Below are 22,230 nucleotides of genomic sequence, written 5' to 3' on the forward strand. Positions count from 1 at the left end.
CCGTGAGATGAACTGTACCCTGAAGGATGCTTCAGAGAAGAAGATAGATTATACATCAAGGATATTTCTTGGCCAAGTTTTCCTAAACTCGGTAGTATCTATTTTCAGTTAAATAGTTAAAATTAATGTTCAGTTAATGTTGTTCAGTTAAAGATAATATGCAGTTTAAGAGTTAAAGTTCAGTTGAGAGTTGATGTTCAGTTAGAGTTAAATTTCAGTAAAGAGTTAATGAGTTGCAACAGTTTATGTTTGAGTTGGTGCCAGAAGTGTTAAATAAAGAAATAGTTGAATTACTGTCCTTGCTCGTCTCATTACACTGGAATGCTTGGAAGGTGTTTAAATTAAAAGCCGAGTAAAACATGGTGCAAATGACTTCATTTGCTTTTATCCAACCTTTCATGGGGCCTAGAAATGATCAGTTGTGAAAAGCATGTAGCACTAAAGGCATAAAGTTATTGGAAATAATTAGCGAAGGAGAGGTCTTATTCAAAGAGAGATTAGTATTCAACTCAACCTGTGCCGAATTAAAGACTGCATCAATAGTTATTTGTTCAAAGACCACATAGCTTTTATAAGAAGAAATCTTTCAGTTTACAAATCCTTTAAGAGTTCAACATACACAGCAATAATGTTCCATTGATTTTTGGTGACCATGGACTCTGAAGAACTATAAAACTTTATAGTCAGCCCAAGTTGTGAAAATATAAATTCCAGTTGGATAATATAAAAGGAAAGCAGATTAGAAATATTGGGCCCAATTTTAACTGGAAGCAAGTTTGCACATTTTGGATAAGTTAGGATCCATGGGGGAGATTGGAATGTACAAAAAACGTCAGATGAAGGGAAAGTTCCTCCACTCCCATTCATGTTGCAGGAAGTTGTGCTTACAAGTAGAGTAGTTCACAGAAAGGGTGATGAACCATAGCTCACTCACTATCCTTGTGGCATTGCAAGTTTATTTTCTTCAAATGCCCATCCAATTTTCTTTCAAATGTGTTCATCGTCTCCACTTCCACCATTCATTTCTAGCAAGCTCCAGGTCATTATTACTCAACTGCATAAAATAGTTCTTCTTCATATCCAGTTTATAAGTTTATAAGTTTATTTAATTGTGTCAAAAGTAGGCTTACATGAACACTGCAATGAAGTTACTGTGAAAATCCCCTAGTCGCCACATTCCGGCGCCTGTTCGGGTACACTGAGGGGGAAATTAGCATGGCCAGTGCACCTAACCAGCACGTCTTTCAGACTGTGGATGGAAACCGGAGCACCCGGAGAAACCCATACAGACACGGGGAGAATGTGCAAATTTGGATAGTGACCCAAGCTGATCGAACCCGGATCTCTGGCCACCTACAAAACCTTAAATCTGCGTCCCCTAATCTAATGAAGTAGTTTTTCTTTCTAAACCTGTTCTAATTTGTACACCTCTATCACATCTGCCCTCACTCTCCTTTGCTCCAGGAGAATAACTGCAGCTTCTTCAAAATGAAGCTGAAAACACTCATCTCACCCACACCTACTCCGGGACCCTCACATCCTTCCATCACGACATGGATTTAACCTCATGATTGACATTTTGTTGTTGATAATTAGGAGAAAGCTACATCAAACATGTTTTAACTTTGACCCAATGGCAATATTCTTAGCTCTAACTCTGAGAATTATGAGTTCAAGCCTCAGACCAGAGAATTTATCATTTAAGTTAGGCTGGCATTTGATCATACTGAGGGAGTGCTGCACTGTTGAAGGCTCTATTGTTTAGATCAGGTATCCTCCCTGCTTTCTCAAGTTTCCATAGAAAAGTTTCACGATCAGGAGGGGAGTTCTCCTGGTGATACGGCCAACATTTGTTCCTCAGCCAACATCATTGGAAGAGATTATTTGGTCAATGAACTGTCAATTTAAATTTTTTTTAAAAGCAGAATGCAGTAGACTGGAAGAGGGATTTGCCTTCGTCTTTCAGTGTCACTATAGCAACTATTAATCTTCGTTTTACTCCAAAATAAATTTCCTCTGAGATGATTGAAATACCAAGAAACCGAGAGGCCATTGACACCGTCTACGCTTCCCGCTGCCTCGGAAAAGCAGCCAGCATAATCAAGGACCCCATACACCCCGGACATACATTCTTCCAACTTCTTCCGTCGGGAAAAAGATAGAAAAGTCTGAGGTCACATGCCAACCGACTCAAGAACAGCTTCTTCCCTGCTGCCGTCAGATTTTTGAATGGACCTACCTTGCATTAAGTTGATCTTTCTCTACACCGTAGCTATGACTGCAAAACTACATTCTGCACTCTCTCGTTTCCTTCTCTATGAATGGTATGCTTTGTCTGTGTAGTGCACAAGAAACAATATTTTCATTGTATGTTAATACATGTGACAGTAATAAATCAAATCAAATCAAAACTTGGCTTACGAATGTCTTAAAGGTTTCCTTATCGTCAGAGTTATAAAGATGATGAGAAGACCAGAATCGTTGCATTCTGTCTTGTGTGTGTAGCTGTCTTGTCGTTGGAAAGCGACAGTGTCTGATCCATTGATCCAACTTTCAACTGTTAAAATACTTGCTAATTTAAAAGGTGACGCCAGCAAGATCACGAACAAGGTGACAGATGTAGAACATAAATAGGCTTCCACAGAGTGCATTACTATTAAAACAGAAGAGCAATGAAGAAGTGCAATCAGGCTAACTGCGAAAGTTGATGAGCTGGAAAATAGGAGCAGATGGAATAATATTATGGTCGGGATTTTCTTTGGGAACAACCTTGTTGGACTCCTAATTGAATTAATTGACGAATGAATGAGCCTCGCAGTTTCATATGCCTTCAGAGATTAGCAAGTCTATTGTGTAATACCCCTGGGCCAGAGGACAAGGATTTTTATTGCATAGGCAATGCACTATAAATAAAATGAATTAATCAGGCGTAAGGTGCAAGAGTTGCAAGTTTTCTGGTGGGACGATGTTGAAACCTATTCAGTTTGTCTTGGACTGAACTGGTTCCGCAGAAGACAATCATTCAATAGAGATCAGAATGTACATGTACTGTACCCGACATATTTCTACACCTGGTAATGAAACAGCATCCCTCGCCCATGGCTTATAAAATAATCCGAATATTCAATATCACTCCAACTCTGAGATCAAAAGAAAAGAGGAGGAAGAGCCAAGTTTGCTTCCTAGAATACACTGATTTTAGCAGTGCAAGATCTGGGGCTGCACAGTTGACCTCAGTATTTGTTGCTAAGGAGGGGAATAAAATGGTGGCACAGTGCTCAGCACTGTGGCCTCACAGTGCCAGGGACCTGGGTTTGATTCCCGGCTGGGTCATTGTCTGTGCGGAGTCTGCACGTTCTCCCCGTGTCTGCATGGGTTTCCTCCGGGTGTTCCGATTTCCTCCGACAGTCCGAAAGACATGCTGGTTAGGTGCTAAATTCTCCCTCAGTGTACCCAAACAGGCACCGGAGTATGGCGACTAGGGCATTTTCACAGTAACTTTTTGCAATGTTAATGTAAGCTTACTTGTGACACTAATAAATAAACTTCACAAACGTTACAAAAAATCTGTTTCAAATCAACAGTGACCCTCGCTGGAAAGAGCACTTGATTGGGTGTCGAATGGGAAGCCGATATCTCAAATGTGTGCCGGAATTTTACTGCCTCATTCACCCGAGGCTCGTAAGATCCTGCCCGAGGCCAACGGAGAATGCCGTTCTGCGAGCCTCATCTGCCCCGATTCTGGAGCGGGCGTGCCGGTAAAATTCCAAGGGTGGAGTCCGCCATGCTCAAATAACCTTCGGACAGTTACTGTATGAAGAATGGTCGCTTCTCAGCCTTTTGGCGAAGATCAAGTGTTAGATCAAGCCCAAGATGGGCTGCAACGCCTCAAATTGTCAGCTTGGAACTTGTTTGCTTCTCTCGAGGGGAACTTGAATTGGATTCAGTTGGATTTTCAATTTGGTTTTTGGAGAAAGTAAGGAATAGATTTGGGTCCACTCGGTCCATTGTGAGTATTGGCTTTATAACTTTAAGGATGGAGTAAAAAAAATTTAAAATATATAAATAACGGCCATTTGGCTGCAGCCCAGTAACATTTGGTATCATTAGTGGAGCAATAGAGGAAACTAGGAAAAACAAGAAAAGGATAAGCTCACACGTCATCTTGCAGGATTAGTAGGATATGCTTCCTAGCCAATGCTGTTTCTGTAAAAATCCTTAGCAAAGTAAAAACAAAATTCCTCTGTGGGTGTAGTTTTGTAACCTGGGAATAATACTTGCATTTAAAAAGCACAAAAGAGAATTCAGTTTGATTGTGTTCAATTCTCATATGGGAACAGGTGCAGATTATTCTTTTTCAACTACCTCATGACATGATCTCATTAAATGGCAGAGGGACTAGATGGGCCTAATGGCCTACTTACATTTTATGGTCTCACCATTTCTTGGTATCAGCACAATATACTGGAATTGTCACCGAACTAGCAATTCAGAGACCCAGGGTAATGTTCTGGGGACCCAGATGTGAATCTCATCAAAATAGATGTTGAAATTTGAATTCAATAAAACATCTGGAATGGAAAGTTAAATGATGAACATGGATCTATTGTCGATTGTTGTAAAAATCCATCAGGTTCACTCAGGGAAAGAAATTGGCCTACGTGTGATCCAAGATCCACAGCAATGTGGTTGACTGCCCTCTGAAATGGCCTATCAAGCCGTACAGTCCAAGGGCATTAGGGATGGGCAGTAAATGCTGACCCAGCCAGCAATGTCCACATCCCATGAATGAATTTTTAAAAACCACAATATGGAAGTGAGTGCATCCTATCTAAGGGTGTACTACTGCAAGTTGCTTTATCTTCTTTGGCAACACTTCCCAGGTTTACATCCTCTGCCACCTAGAATGATAAAGGCAGTAGATGAATGGTAATACCACCACCTCCATGTTACACATCATTCCAACTTGGGCATATATCCTTGTTTCTCCATGGTAACTAAGTCAAAATCCTGGAACTCCCTATCTAATAGAATTCTGTGAGTACTTCCAGAAAATAGGATGCTGTAGTTCAACAAGACTGTTCGTCACCACCTTCTCAAGGACAATTAGGATTGGATAATAATTGCTGGCCTTGTTTGAAATACCTGTAACCTCAGAAATATTTTTTAAAAAAACACTACTGGCTAAAGAGAAAGTTACAAAGTAATGATCTGTTGTTCTGTCAGCAAATAGATACTTCCTTCCTATCCAAAGATGTGAGGGTTAGGTTGATTGGCCATGATAAATTGCCCCTTGGCATCAGGGGGATTAGCAGGGTAAATACAGGCGGTTACGGGGCTAGGGCCTGGGTGGGATTGTTGTCGGTGGGCCGAATGGCCTCCTTCTGCACTGTAGGGATTCTATGATTCTATGATACCAAAAGATAACTTGAAGTTGAATAATATAGAAGTGGCCTATAGGAGGAGTGGGGCCATGCAAAAACATCATACAGCAGCAAAGAACTTGAGGAAAAAGGAATTTAACATATATAATGGATTAAATATTTCTGTATCAAATATGTGGGTAGAGACCTTCAACAATCTGTCTCCAATTGTGGTTCGTAGTGTCAACACTCACACAAATGTACTTCGGGTGTGATTGCCATGAGTCACGCATTCCTGTGAATTATTTAGTGCCATTAAGCTTTTCTTCGTGAGTGGAAAATCACCAACAAGACCTATAATTAAAACATTAAATTGACTAAAATAAGCCCAACAATGGGCTTGCTTTATTGTTTTCCCTGAATACCAGTGGCATATGCAACTCAATTTAAATCTCGCCTGCCATAAAGAAAATCCATAAGTGCCAGGTGAAACTGCTTACATTACTATAACACATTCCTGGAGGAATTTTAGGATTAGTAAATAAAGTCTGGTGTAATCTATGGTAATTAAAATAGTATCATCTGAGGCAGAGTAATGCAACATGGATAAAAATGATATTGTCTATTACTTTTAGCTATTTATCGAGCACCAGTTATATGCACATATCATGGGAATGAGGTCACTCACACTTTTTCCAAAAAAGAGACTTGAGATCAATTTTCTTAAGAGAAGCTAATGCATCATCTCCAGGCTCAATCTTCCAAGGTAATACACACCAACCATGACTGTAATCAGGGCTGTATTGGTCATCAGAGAAACCTGATAAGGTCTGACTATCAGCAATATGGAGAGAAGCAGGTGTTGAACTCATAGGATGGAACTTAATGGGAAGATTGCAGTTCCTGATGGTGAGACTCACATAGAATCTCACAATCCCTACAGTGCAGAAGGAGGTCATTCAGCCTATTGAGACTGCACTGATTCTCTGACAGAGTATTTTACACAGGCCCCCTCCTCTATCCCCTAAACAGAGCTGTGTGTGCTGTGTTCTGCTCACAGGCCAAAGTAAAACTGAGATTGGGATCATATGACACACTTCCCTTCTGGTGATGGCATGCTGCTATCCCTTAAAGGCAGATTGCAATACATGTCACCTTTAAGCTGATGGGAAACCAGGAGGCATGAGATTCCAGCACTCCACTCCACCTTCATGAAGTTCCCATTTAATGAGTATCCACTAGACGGCATCATGATCACTCTGTCACTAACATGTTATTGCTTGAATTACATACGAAAATATAAACATGGAGCAGGAACAGTCCATTTTGCCCCTCAAACCTGCTATGCCATTTAATAAGATCATGGTTAATCTGATACTAACCTGAATTCTGCATCCTGTCGATCCCTGATTACTGAGTACCCCCTTATTTACCAAGAATCTATCCACTCCTGCCTCAAAAATATTCAAAGATCTGCTTCCACTGCTTGCTCAGGAAGAGAGTTCCAAAGACTCACAACAATCTGAGTGAAAGAATTTAGCATCATTTCTGTTTTTAATGGGCAGTGCCTTATTTTTGAACAGTGAGGTCTAGTTATGAATTCTCCCACAAGAGGAAACATCCTTTTCACATCCACCCTATCAAGACCTCTCAAGATCTTGTATATTTCAACAAAGTTGCCTCTTACTCTTCAAGCTCCAGCAGATACAAACCTAGCCTGTCTAACCTTTCACCAGAAGACAACCCCTCACCCCCAACCAGGTATTAGTCTGGTAAACTTTCTCTGAATTGCTTCAAATGCATTTATATCCTTCCTTAAATCAGGAGACCAATACTGTACACAGTACTCCAGATGTGGGGTAGGAGTTTCCAGCTGCATTCACCCCAAGACTAGAAGATCCCGTGCAAGGTCAATGGACCTTTGCATGGTCCGTGTCCTGCCCGCTATGGTTCCCGTGGCGGACAGGACGGGAAAGCTCTGCCCTTGGTCTTATTCATGCTCTGTACAACTGAAGCATAACCTCCATACTTTTGTATTCAAAACCCCTCACAATGTATGATAATATTCTATTAGCTTTCCCAATGACTTGCATTACCTGCATATTCTTCTTTTGTGATTCATGCACTTGGATATCCAGATCCCTCTGCACCTCAGAGTTTAGTAATCTCTCACCATTTAGATAATATGCTCCATTTTTATTCTTCCTGCCAAAATGGACAATTCCACATTTTCCCAGATATTTGCCCGCTCACTCAATCTATCAATATATATTTTATCGCCTCCTTATATCCTTTTCACAACTTACCTTCCTACCTACCTTTGCGTCATCAACAAATTTGACAACCATCCCCTCAATCCCTTCATCCAAGTCAGTTTCTCAAACCTAATTCCACATCAGGAAGCTGAGATTCCGACTCCACCTGATTAAGTTCCCTTGCCTACTGTGTATCCCACCCCATTACATTCCACTCACCGAGTTAGCAAACTGAGGCTCCTTACTTAATTCCAGGCTCCCATTTTGTATACAGCAATATAAGGATGTGGTGCCCTTGGGCTGCAATATTTAAAAGAGATTGGGATGTGTATGGAGGAAGGAGGGGTGGGGGGGGGGGGGGGGGGGGGGGGGGGGCGGTGGGTGGGTGGTCAAATTCCCTAAGCCACCTCTTTTATAGAAGGCTGGCAAGATAAATGCCAGTCAGGCACTTAACTGGTAGCAGCGGGCATTCCCTAGGATCAAAGACACTAGAGCCAGAAGCCCTCTTCCAAGAACTGCCAGTCAATCGAAGGCCAACAGCTGTGCAACACTGATCAGCACCATCAGGGAAACACTGGCTGCTGCCAGTAATGCACGCACCAGATGTCCAGGCTCATCAAGGGACCCAGAACAGAGGTCGGGGATGTGACGTGGGGGCTATGGGGGAAAGGTAGGGGGTTTGGCTGCAAGGGCAGGGGTGCCACTTAGTGGGCACGAACTGCCCATTAAGGTTCTCAATTGGCAGCAGGGTGGGTAGGGTGGGAATGCTGCCAATAAGCTACCCTGAATCTGACTTAGTTGGGGCACAGTCAGAAAGGTGGTGTGATCGCTACCCATCACCCTCCTACCCAATTAAATACCCCACCCTCCACCCCAACACTAAACCTGCCTCAGGGAAGGGAATTAACTTACATTATCTCTTGAACCTGTAAAACACATGGAATAAAATGTCAATGATTGATCCAGGTTGTTGGGATGGAAGATTAGGTAGCCTGTGCAATCCTGTGTCTTATTAAATGAGTGCTTTGAAAGACCACAAGTCCTGTTTCAGTCACCTTAACATGCTCTTGGTGCTGTATTCCACTTGATCTGCCAGACGTATGTTTTCCTCGCCTTAAATCTGCATACGATTCCAGTGTCTTCAATCTGCATCCTAACTATAACCTCTTCATGCAATAAATTCACCAATGAGATAAGAGAAACAGCAGCCCTCAGCTGTGAGTTCTAATGGAGAGGCGCATTAACATCTGAAACAATACCGGGAAATTACTGGTGCTGGTCTGAAAAGAAGCACTTCATTTTATAAAACAAATACTCGGAAGATGAATGCAGAGTGTAACTGGACACATTTCCTGCAGATTTGGCAAGTAAAGATTGAGGAAAGCTAGTTAAGCAGCCTAGATGCACAGATACACAAAGAAAAGAAACAACATTTATGAGACAGATAGCAGGTGCAGTAGGCATGAGATGGGTTTGTGGATAGCATGGGGCGCCAAATAGAATCATAGAACCTTACAGTGCAGAAGGAGGCCTTTCAGCCCTTCGAGCCTGCACTGACCACAATCCCACCCAGGTCCTATCCCTATAACCACATGCATTTACCCTAGCTAGTCCCCTGACACTAAGGGGCAATTTAGCATGGCCAATCCACCTAACCCACACATCTTTGGACTGTTGGAGGAAACTGGAGCACCCGGAGGAAACCCATGCAGACATGGGGAGAACGTGCAAACTCCACACAGACAGTGACCGAAGCTGGGAATCAAACCCAGGTCCCTGGTGCAGTGCTAACCACTGCCCCGGCCTTAAATAACGACCTTAGTTCTGGGCATGGTAGAACATACCCATGGGAAGTTGCAGAGGGTAATGGGTTAATTCTAACTGGTTAATATGCCAATCAGATGCTGCGTGCATCATCACAGGAAGTGATATAAACATCACATGATTTTCTTACTTGTGCAGCCTTGTTGAAGATTATAGGCTGGAATCTTGCCATCATTCACACTGGTGGGATTTTCCCATCCCACTGCAGTGAATGGAGATTTGGCTGGCCGTCAAATTCTCCGGCCTCGCTGCAGCGGGAGCACAGCACGAACGGGCGGGAAGATCGCGCCCGTAGTCAGAGCTGTAGAATGTGGTCCAAAAACGCTCACATTTCGTAGATCAATGCAGACACATACTATATTCTGTATTAATCAAATGATAGCAAGAATATTCTAAATTCAAGGAGTTCCAGGCAAACAGAATCCCAAATAGTCTATCCCAATAGGCTAGGTGTTGCACATCTGAAACAAAATATCAAGGAGGGTGCCATGTTAATTTAAATTACCAATCTAAGTGCATGATAGCTCTGTTGAAAAAGATGCTGAATTTTTGTTTGTCAATGGTTAAGGTATGTCAGATTCACAGGTATGTCAGATTCACAGGCATGTCAGAGGCACTGAATGCATAGAGGGCCTTCACCGAGAATGTGCAGAGGCAAAGTCAAGGTGTTAAAGGGAGCACACAAATCTCCAAATGACCCATATACCCAACCCTTCAAGCACCACCTGTCCAGCATGTAGCAGAGTTTACAGATTGTGCATTGGACTTAGCAGCCATCTCAGGACCACCAAAATGGAGTGGGTGCAATTTGATGGATTGCCTAAGAAGCAGGCTTACATTGACACTGCAATGAAGTTACTGCGAAAATCCCCTAGTCACCACACTCCAATGCCTGCTCAGGTATACTGAGGGAGAATTTAGCATGGCCAATGCACCTAACCAGCACATCTTTTATATTATGGGAGGAAACCGGCTCTATCAGGCCCCACCCTGCCAGAGTGACGGCAAATACCACATCCCCAGACTTTGTTTGCGCAGACTGCTCTAAAGTCTGGAGAGAAAACATGACCTCATGCCCATTATCTCGCACCAGCCAACACTCTGCCTACCAAGGGAAATGTTCTGTCTTTTGTGTCTTGCACATGTGGGCAGATATTCCTTCTCTTGCGCCTGGGGATAGGCACTCACCTGTGGGGAACATGTCAGAGAAATTGGCCTGGGGTTAAAAGGCTAATATTGAAGTTATTGCCTATATTGATGATTTATTGCCCATTGAGTGTGTAATTTTGACACTGATGTTATACATCTCCAGGTGGCTGAATCTTGAAAGATTAAAGCCTGATCCACACATTCTCTGGCTGTTTAGTGAGTTTGAATGCCTTAACCTGATATCGATGACAGTAATGTCAGCTATTGTTTTTCCACAAAGAATAACCCGAGCGTTAGACATCTTAGGAAACCAACATTTTTTGTTGAAGTATTTTTTTCTTTGCTAATCTATAAATAGTCAGGAGTTGGACAATTCCCCAGTACCTATCGAAAGACTCGGTGCTCACAGGTGGTGAGGTCTATTCACCCAGAACCAAGGTTCAGACTCACTAAGAATTTCATAGATTTGGTTGAATGGTTCCCACAAGTGTCCAAGTTAGTGATAATGGATCAATTTGATGTCGTTCTTATGAAGGGCAAAAAACTGAGAAGGCTTTTTTTTCTTTTACAGATTTTGAAATCCAAATTGTTTTTTTAAAAAAAATCTTCCTTTCTTTCTCATTCTTGTAGATTAATTCTCCTTAAAGCCATTCATAACTTACAATGAACACCCAAAAAAAGTGAAATACAGTAGGTGCTGGAAATCTGAAATAAAAGCAGAAAAATGCTGGAACTATGCAGCAGGCATGAAGTGTATGTGGAGAGAGAGAATCAGCGCGAACAGGCTGAAAAGTTGTTCGAGGGTGGTGACCCTGACATCGAGAGTACTTCTGGGTCCTTCTTGAGGCTCAGTGTAATTGCTAACAAGCAGACTAATTGGTGACCAGGGCGTCCACTTGCTGTTCAACTAAGAATGTTGAGTGGGCTCCCAAGGCAGGAGGGTCAATGGGAATCCTCCCAGCTCTGAAAGGTTGGCAGTCCCATCATCAGAAGTGGGAGCTGCCAATGCAGATAAGACAGAGAGGGCATCACAAGGTGGAGGTTCCTTCTTCTCCTGATTCCTTTTTAAATGTTTAAACATAAAAAAATGTTGCAGCTGACAGGAAATCCCTCCACTCGAAGTGCCTGCAGCGGTGGCCCTATGGTTATGGCTGGTATGAGGTTAGGCGTTTCCTGGGATGGAATGTGGCCTCTCTCCGCACTCCCACTACCCTTGTCTGCCGCCAGAAGTCCGTCTCCATGTCTCAGCTGTGTTTCGATCACAACAGGATGGGTGTATTCATGTCAGCTGTGAAGTTCCAGTCCGTTTCTGCCTTCATAGTCCCCTATACTGGCCGAATGGTTGTTGGCGGGTACGTAGCCATCTCCCACAGAGCTTCCTGTATAAACTTGGCCTTGGAGCTGCAACCCATGGCAGAACACCTTCTCAAGCAAATACAATTTCTGCTCAATATTTCAGCTCTGTGATCTTTCGTCAGAACTGGGAAAAGTTGGAAATATAATCGGTTTTAAGCAAGTGAAAAGAGATGGGGTAGGAAGAAGAAGATTGGGAAAGTCTAGTATGGAGTGGAAGTGCAAGAAAGATTGAAAGACAAAAGGTTTCATGATGCAAGGTCAAAGGGAGTGGTAATGGGACAGACACAAACAAATGATGGGTTGATTTTAATGTTGACAGCAGAGGCCCGCCATGTTTTGTTGAACAGTGGGTTCCAGGGCCACATTTTGTTGAGGCAGCCACTTACTCGGCCACCAACCCTATTGTGGATAGTGGTCCACCTCCAAAAGCTACTGCCCAAATCAGAGGACTGGGCGATGGTGTCACTGCGAGTGGTGGTCATTGCGGAGGCTGCACATGGAGGGAGCATTGAAGGCTGCATACCCTCAATGTCCAGTAAGTGGGGTCTGGGGCCAGTCAGCCAGGTCCTGGTGATGAATGGAGATGGTCAATTGAGAGTAGGCCGCGCCATTGCTGGGTGGAGGGAGAGGGGTCAATGAGTGCACAATAAAGGAGGCCTACCCACCCTCCCACCCTGACCTGGAGCTCACTGGCATGCTGCCAGGGGTTTACTACAATTATCTGGAAAATAACGGGATAATAAATGAAACATTTTTAGAATCATAGAATCCCCACAGTGCAGAGGGAGGCCATTCAGGCCATCGAGCCTGCACCGACAACAATCCCACCCAGGCCCTATCCCCACGTATTTAGCCTGCTAATTCCCCTGACACCTAGGGGCAATTTAGCATGACCAAGCCACCTAACCCGCACATCTTTGGACTATGGGAGGAAACCAAAGCACCCGGATGAAACCCACGCAGACACTGGCAGAATGTGCAAACCCCACACAGACAGAGACCCAAGGCTGGAATTGAATCCGGGTCCCTGTCGCTGTGAGGCAGCAATGCTAACCACTGTGCCGCCCATTTTAGGATAGACTAATGAGTCATGTTCCCAACAATTACACAAGGGATTCTGATTCCGTGTGACAAAGGGTTAAACTACTTTGTGGAAAATAAATTCAATGATTCTCAGAAGGTTAAAATCCCAGACTTCCTTTATTTCAGCATCGCAACAAATAAATACAAGTTTTTTTTGTAATCACATCATGTTCATGAATGTAACATTTATTACAGCTAAGTAACAGCAAGCATTTCAGCAAATATGTTTTAATTAAGTAATCAACAGCACCTCTATCCAAATGGATCAATTTGGCGAAAGAACCATTTTTTTGTGTGAAGTTCAAAGCAGTAAAATCAAAATGGTTAGTGTCGGTATGCTTGGCTTAGGGCAGCTATGTTTTAACCCTTACAACTGAGAGAAAAATATATATAGAATTTTTCAATAACAAAATTTCATTTAATATGTGCATCTGAAACATAATGAGCATCAGTTTGCATTTGTACATTCACGAATAAAGATACCGAGATTTGTTTCACAAGTAACATTTAATAAGAGGAAATATAACTGATAAAAGTATCACAGTATTTTAAATTCCTAGAGTGCCACATCGTGTTATGCCCCGATTGTTTTCATTGCTAACTTCAAACATTTAGCACATGTCCTTTTTAAAACATCGCCACAATTTGCTAAATTGCTCTCCAAGGGATTGTCTCAAATCTTTTTGCTTCCCCTTAATGCTCAGCGTTTTATATACTGCAGGTTTAACGCAGTTGAAAGCATGGTTGTACTGTAGTTCATTCTCAGTAATGAGCCATACAATATCGTCCACTAACAGCCTGTGTAGAAAATTAAAATTGGGAACATTGTCGTCTTTTTTATAACCTTTCTCACGGTCCAGGTTCTCAAAGGAAGCTGATAAACAGCACCAACGATAATTACAACATGCAATGCATCAGTACAGTGTAAAGGAAAGCACGGGAGACAGTCCCTTTTTAAATTCAAGGGAATATTATTGTTAAAATGTACTTCTTTTTAGCCAAGGCGAGGGGTGTTTCATTTCCAGCACTTTTTTCTAATCATTTGAGCCTCTCAAGTCAGCAAAAAGCATCACTTAGTAAGCTATAGTTTGATCAGATATTAAGGCTGAGATTTCTGCAAGATTTCTGCTGTGTTGTGGAGACTCAAAGATGCTCCAAAATGGCGTGGGAACCTGGAACCCTGAGTCCCGCCACCATTGCCAACAGATTGGGGAATGGCAGTGCGACGTGACTCAAGCATGTGAGAAACCTGAAATCAGCCTGAACCTATTGCTGCGTTTAACGGGCCTTTTTTTTTGCTGGAGTGGGGTCTTAATCTGCAGTGTGCAACTTATGACTTTTAAAAAAAAAGAGTAGACATAAATAAATGGTCATCAAGGGTGGATAAGGTCTGGAGCACTGCCAATCTATTAAAAATAGCCTGCCTGTGTTTGAGTAGAAAAGAATCACTGCTTGCAGTTCCAATAGATATTTGTTGACATAGCCCGAAGTGCAACATTATAGCATTATATCTGTTTGACTGCTTTCACGACCTGTCATTATCACAGTGGGATGCTGTAAGGTCACAGTTTGATTGATTGTTCCAAGTGCTTATCAAAGGATTTGATGTGGCGTTATGAATACATTTTTTTATAAAGGATTAAGTACTTGAGGAACTTAAAAGTGAAATCTATGATAGATATTTAAAACATTATTTTACACCATCTCAGCATGGTTGCTGAGATCTGCCCATGATGGGTAGTGGATTAGTTTGCATGGAGTGTGTAAGGACAAACGGTGGCAGGCAGGAGGGCATGAAGTTGGTATGGGGCCATACAGGACCATGGAGGGTGGGTGGAGGGGCATGGCTCGGCATGGAGGATATGAGGGGTCAATGGGGAGGTGGGTGGAAATATGGATTGGCATGTGTTGGCATGGATGGCACATGGGGAATGTGAAGGGGGTTGAGGGCAAGAGGGTCTAGTATTGACCAAAACAACTTGGACAAGTAGCAGAGGACTGAGGCAGGTCTTTTAACCAGCCCACCTTGGCAGCTCCTGTGGCCATCTCTGATCTGCATCTGAGGTTGGCAGGCTTCACTTGAACAGTCATCTGCCCTCTCTGAACAATTGTTCCACCATTTGGGGCACTCTGGTCCCCACCCCGAGGAGGTTTCAGCAAGACAGCTGCACATACTCTGCACAGCTGCCATCGGAGTGAAATTCCAAGCCTAAGTAGGATAACGATAGACATCTGCTTCAACTATAACAGTGTGCCAATTTCCTTCTTTCCTGTCTCAGTCACCCTTGTGGACTTCCTGAATGAGACTATCAAATTGTTCCTAACCTGTGTCAAATTAGGAAAGGTTTTGTGCTATCTGCTCATACCAACTGGAAGGTGGACCAAGATGGTTCAAACTGGTTACAGGTTGCACCTTTGGCATCAGCCAAATAAGAGAACTTTTATCCTGTCAGACTGCTGTAAATGGAACTCAGGTCTCAAAAATGAAAGCCTTTGTCTAATTGCACAAATATACAACTAATATACAATTTAAAGTTTTACCTGTGGGCCTGATTGTAATTCTGTGCACTTGAGTGTGTTTTGAGTGAGTAAAAATCTCACTCACAGGGTGAGTTTGACGCCGGGCAGCATTTAATCAGGCAGGAGGGTGGAGAACCCACACGGCCATCTGAACTCCATCCTGATCAAGTCTGTGGTGGGAAGGTCCATAATTGGCTTTCTGCCTCGCCATCAATTGGGCCTATGAATCAATTAGTTAACAAACCCAAGGCATTAATGCCGACTTGAAGGCCTCATCCCGCTGCCATTGGTACTAACCCATTAATCCACGTGGGAAAGAGTGCAAACAAATCTATCTGGGATTACTTGCAGGCTCCTGGAAGGCTGGAGGGTTGCTACCTCATTCGTAGGCACTCAGTGCCTGATTGAGTGACTGGCTGCGGGAAAGGGGGACTGTTGACAGCCACCCTCCCCCCACTCCCACCACCAAATACACCTCCAACTGCTTCTCCATGAGCTTGGCAAAATTCAGCCAATTCACTTGCAGGTCAGACATATGCAACCAATAACGGATAGCCCCATTTTCAACAACAAATTACAGATAAATGAGTCCTTCATGTGTACTTGCTACCCAAAGTATTTAGGGTCATTGGCCAGAATCTGACCACCGTTCATGCCGGCAGGATTTTCTCATCCTGTTGCAGTGAATGGAGATTTGGCTGGGTGACTTCGCTGCAGTGGGAACGCAGCATGGACGGACGGTAAGATCGCGCCCATAATGTCTGAGACAAAACATATGGAGGTCTGTTCATTTATTTGACATTTTTTTAGATACCGAGATTTGATTATTATTCTTGACCCTTTGAGTTCCCAACTGATAGTGTAATTACATCCTTTTTTTGTAGATGGGTTTCAATCTTTTACCACACAGGAAAGAGTTAGAAATGTACAATTTCTCTTTTGCTCTCAGGTACATGGAGTTTAGCAGCAATTTAATGCACTGTAGGATTGCTCTTGGCCATGTCTGACAGTGTGAAATGGGTGATGGCAAGCCTGAGGTCCCTGTTATATCTCTCCTCGCTTTAATTTCCACTGACATCATTGGAAATCAGTCAGGATAGCTTTAAATCAGGCTGCTGCTTCAGATTGTGATGCAAAGTCAAAAAGACCTTTTTTAACTTCTCGTACCACAAGGCTGCTAAATGGCCAGATATCAAGAACTGCCCTGAGCTCAATGGGTGATTAGGAGTAGTGGAAATTCCCTATTTAAACCTAACAAATGAAGAGGAATTTTGTGCTATGCATTTGACCAGTTACTAATTAAACTAAACTCATTTCATTGGTAATCTTGATAGCTGTCCACGACAAACATCTTTCAACACTGTTCCTTCGACTGCAATGAAATTCTGATCTTTAAAGGCTGAAGGTGATGTCTTAGTTTGCTTGTTCAGCCTAATGTTTGATATTTGCTCACAGGCAAAACCGACAAGCTCAGGAGCAAGAACCGTGCCAGATTTCAAATCTTCCTGGATTTCGGGTCAGGCGGTTTGGGCTGTGGACGGTTCAACACAAGCCGGGTCATGTGGGGTCAAAGGTTACTTGGAGTGCAGGAATAGGCAAGTGCACAAGCGACAAAGGGGATAACATGTCAGGCATTATATCTCAGCAAAGCGGCGCCTTGCCAAATTGTCCAGGGAAGTTATTTTTTATTTTACTCAGTTAAAATCAGCACATGGCACATTCGAAAAATGTTCGGTTTTTGGTCAACTCTGGTTTTTAGTCAGCCGGATTTGAGATGCTGCACTGTAATTGTCCTAAAGATTGGGCGATAAAGTTTATTCCTGAAAAAAAAAGCTATGGAATATCAAATAACAAAAACTTTTGGAGGAATTTAGTAGTTTCCATTCCCAGAAGACTTTGTAGTGCAGTGTAATTGTAACAAAAGCCGGAATATACCCACACTGCATTTCTAAAAATTGTAAAATAGAGCTTCTTTTAACTTATAATTGTAAATAATTTACTTTTAACGTGGCTGTAAGTATCTCTTGGAGAGGCTAAATCTTGATGTTAAAAGTGGCACAAGGGAAATAAACAAAAGCCGCACATACCTTATGAATGAATCTAACTTACCACGAAACTAAACTTCCTTCCTTTCTTTGAACCATGCAAGTTGAAAATGGGGTTGTTAAAACTTTTATTTTGGTTTGGGCTTGACCAGTACTCGATTCATTTATGTCCAATAGGAAATTGCATTCCAGCTGTATCTTTCACTTGGAATACAGCTATTGGGCAAACTTCTTGTTAAGAAAAGATGGCAAACATTTTGCTGGCCTGTGAGTTGAAATTTGTTGGACAGTATGTATATCAATGATGTGAGTGTAACAGAACCTTGACAGGTAACATTGTTCAAGCACATGGACAGGGAAAGTACGTGAGGAAACTATTGGGAAGGTTGCAGTGAGTTGCAACTTGCAGACTCCCAAAACGTTGATTGCAAAATTAAACACCTCAACGTCAAGACTAACGGCCAATGGTCCTATAAGAAAGTCCTATAATCCTTCCGCCAGGACTCACGTGATGGTAAATCGGGGAACTAGGCAGATGTTTGTAATTTTCCTCATCAAACATCGAATGTAAGTGAGAGTTTGTTGTCAATACTTAGACTGAAAAGCTACAAGATGTTCAATGTGAGAATTTCTTGCATTGTGGCTTCCATCTGGAATATATCCCAAACTTGATAGTGATGCAGAACCAAACCTGTGTAAGACAGCACTAAGCCAAATATTCTTAAACTGAGACAAAAAATCCAAGTCACAAATGAGCATGCAACATTGCAACGGTTTTGACAAAATTGCCCACAATTCTTTTCCCAGCAGAACCTACGTTTACGAAATCTGGATATTTAGCTGTCATTCTAGAATAAAGCATATTGTCCTTCACTCGCCCATCACTTGGCACTTACTATCATTAATTTGAAGCTGTGCAAACTATTCTTTTTTGATTAAACATGATTAGTGATGGCAGAGGCTCATAATCTTAACACAACATGTGGTACCATCCGATATATGGCAGTGTAGAGGTTACTGAATCTAATTCTAACTAAAAATACTGCTTGAAAAGAAAAGAAAGGGAAACAAAAGCATGTACAGCAATATTTACCACTTACGCACAATCTATGTTTAACTTCCTTGACACACAGAGAGAACAATTTGTCTTAAAACTTCCTTGACACACAGAGAACAATTTGCCTTACAAGAACCAACAGCATGTCTTACTGAGCTTCCAAATAGTGTCTCCTGTAGAAAATGCTTTGCTTTGACAACATATCCTTCTTTTCAATGCCATTAGAATTAAAATATTGTGCAGCAGAGCATTGGGTTAATTGAATATTCTGTCCTCAAGTCCTCTGCATAGATGTTCAGTCTAACTTCAAAGAAAAGCAATGTAACACTTGCTCATAGAGGTGGAACCCATTAGTGGAAGCTAGTAAGGTCAGAGGCTGCCGCTGACCGTAGCACAGTTTGATAGACTAGTGAAAGTACAAATTAAAGCGTGCTTGGAGCAAGGAGGTCTAGAACTTGAGCAACTGTAAATCCTGTAAACTCTTCGGATTTGGCTTTTTTTTTCCTCTTGTTGCCACAGCAACTCAGTAGGCAGCATCAACATCAGCACTTGTTACAGGCCTGGAAAATAAGAAAAGTTCTTGATTATAAGCAGGTTAAGGTGATACGCATTGGAGTTTAGAAGAATGAGAGGTGATCTTATGAAAAACACTTCATTCACTCCCCCCACACTGTTCATTTGTGAATGATGTTCCTTCCGTAACATCTAACCAGGGTTGGAGTTGAAGCTATCCTATTCAATTGATAAGCAAAGTGAATAAAATGGGGTGGCACGGTGGCACAGTGGTTAGCACTGTAGCCTCACAGCACCAGGGACTCAGGTTCAATTCTGGCCTCGGGTGACTGTCTATGTGGAGTATGCATGTTCTCCCCGTGGCTACATTGGTTTCCTCCGGGTGCTCAGGTTTCCTCCCACAGTCTAAATATGTGCAGGTTAGGAGCACTGGCCATGCTAAATTGTCCCAATTTAGAAACTCTCCATTACAAGAGAGGAAGTGTTAGGTTGTTTAGGGAACATTAAAACTGAAAAAGCCCCAGGGCCTGATGGCATCTATCCTCGACTGCTCAGGGAGACGAGAGATGAAATTGCTGGGCCTCTGACGGAAATCTTTGTCGCTTCTTTGGGCACGGGTGAGGTCCCTGAGGATTGGAGGATAGCGAATGTGGTACCGTTGTTTAAGAAGGGTAGCAGGGATAACCCAGGAAATTATAGGCCGGTGAGCTTGACGTCCGTGGTAGGGAAGTTGTTGGAGAGGATTCTTAGAGACAGGATGTATGTGCATTTAGAACGGAACAATCTCATTAGTGACAGACAGCATGGTTTTGTAAGAGGGAGGTCGTGCCTTACAAATTTGGTGGAGTTTTTTGAGGAAGTGACAAAAAGAAGGAAGGGCCGTGGATGTTGTCTATATGGATTTCAGTAAGGCATTTGACAAAGTCCCACATGGCAGGTTGGTTAAGAAGGTTAAGGCTCATGGGATACAAGGAGAAGTGACTAGATGGGTGGAGAACTGGCTTGGCCATAGGAGACAGAGGGTAGTGGTCGAAGGGTCTTTTTCCGGCTGGAGGTCTGTGACCAGTGGTGTTCCGCAGGGCTCTGTACTGGGACCTCTGCTATTTGTGATACATATAAATGATTTGGAAGAAGGTGTAACTGGTGTAATCAGCAAGTTTGCGGATGACACGAAGATGGCTGGACTTGCGGATAGCGAAGAGCATTGTCGGGCAATACAGCAGGATATAGATAGGCTGGAAAATTGGGCGGAGAGGTGGCAGATGGAGTTTAATCCGGATAAATGCGAAGTGATGCATTTTGGAAGAAATAATGTAGGGAGGAGTTATACAATAAATGGCAGAGTCATCAGGAGTATAGAAACACAAAGGGACCTAGGTGTGCAAGTCCACAAATCCTTGAAGGTGGCAACACAGGTGGAGAAGGTGGTGAAGAAGGCATATGGTATGCTTGCCTTTATAGGACGGGGTATAGAGTATAAAAGCTGGAGTCTGATGATGCAGCTGTATAGAACGCTGGTTAGGCCACATTTGGAGTACTGCGTCCAGTTCTGGTCGCCGCACTACCAGAAGGACGTGGAGGCGTTAGAGAGAGTGCAGAGAAGGTTTACCAGGATGTTGCGTGGTATGGAGGGTCTTAGCTATGAGGAGAGATTGGGTAAACTGGGGTTGTTCTCCCTGGAAAGACGGAGAATGAGGGGAGATCTAATAGAGGTGTACAAGATTATGAAGGGGATAGATAGGGTGAACAGTGGGAAGCTTTTTCCCAGGTCGGAGGTGACGATCACGAGGGGTCACGGGCTCAAGGTGAGAGGGGCGAAGTATAACTCAGATATCAGAGGGACGTTTTTTTACACAGAGGGTGGTGGGGGCCTGGAATGCGCTGCCAAGTAGGGTGGTGGAGGCAGGCACGCTGACATTGTTTAAGACTTACCTGGATAGTCACATGAGCAGCCTGGGAATGGAGGGACACAAACGATTGGTCTAGTTGGACCAAGGAGCGGCACAGGCTTGGAGGGCCGAAGGGCCTGTTTCCTGTGCTGTACTGTTCTTTGCTCTTGTTCTTTGTCCCTTAGTGTCCCAAGATATGTAGGTTAGGAGGATTCGCCATGATAAATGTGTGGTGTTACGGGGATAGGACAGGAGAGAGGGCCTGGGTAAGATACACTGTCAGAGAGTTGATGCAGACTCAATGGGCTCAATGGCCTCTTTCTGCACTGTAGAATATGATTCTATGAAAATCTGATTGCAAGGAGAATGGAGTGTAAACATAGGGAAGTATTGCCACAGTTGTACAGGGTCTTGGTGAGACTGTATCTGGAGCAGTGTGTACACTTTTGATCTCCTTATTTAAGGGGGGTTAGAATTGTATTGGAAGAAGTTTAGAGAAGGTTCACTCAGCTGATTCCTGGGATGAAGGAGTTGAGCAGGTTAAGACGATATGCATTGGAGTTTAGAAGAATGAGAGGTGATCTTACTGAAACACACAAGATTCTGAGAGGACATGACAGGTTGGATGCTGAAAGAATGTTGAGCCTTGTAGGGGAGTCTAGAACCATGGGGGGGGGGGTGGTAACAGTTTATAAATTAGAGATCTCCCATTTAAGGAGGGGATGAGAAGGAATCTTTTCTCTCAGAAGATTATCTGACTTTGGAATTCTCTTCCCTGAGAGCAGCGTAGGCTGGATCATTGAGTATATTCAAGGCTAATTTAGACAGATTTTTGGTTGACAAGCGAGTCACGGGTAATGGTTGGAGGGCGGCTAGGCAGGAAAGTGGAGTTATGGCTCAAAGGGCCAAATGGCCTACTCCTGCTGCTAGTTGTCATGATCTGTTTATAATGTGTCTTGGATTATAAAGGAACAACAGAACATTTGCCAAATAATGTGTACAGAAGTGTAGAGGACTGTTACTGTGCACTCGCAAACATCTTCATCTGAAGATGAAAACCTTTAAGCAAAAATGATGTGAATGATGAACTAAGTCCAGCCCTACTAACCAAATAATGTTACAGACAATTTGAAGTTATATTTCATGTATTGAGGATAACAATTTATATTTACATAG

At 42.9% G+C, this 22,230-nt stretch overlaps 1 protein-coding gene across 2 annotated transcripts in view; it reads right to left on the reverse strand.

The window, feature by feature from the left end:
• Nucleotides 1–13,128: 13,128 nt before the first annotated feature.
• The window catches only part of cdh13 (cadherin 13, H-cadherin (heart)), a 1,022,665-nt gene continuing 1,013,563 nt past the window's right edge, over nucleotides 13,129–22,230 (reverse strand). For both annotated transcript variants that reach the window (XM_078210633.1, XM_078210635.1), the window contains exon 14: nucleotides 13,129–19,212. In XM_078210633.1, coding sequence (XP_078066759.1) covers nucleotides 19,205–19,212 — 8 coding nt within the window. In that variant the 3' untranslated portion in view covers nucleotides 13,129–19,204. The remainder of the gene's footprint in view (nucleotides 19,213–22,230) is intronic.

The sequence above is a fragment of the Mustelus asterias genome, chromosome 4 (genome assembly GCF_964213995.1).
Source record: "Mustelus asterias chromosome 4, sMusAst1.hap1.1, whole genome shotgun sequence".
NCBI classification, from domain to species: domain Eukaryota; kingdom Metazoa; phylum Chordata; class Chondrichthyes; order Carcharhiniformes; family Triakidae; genus Mustelus; species Mustelus asterias.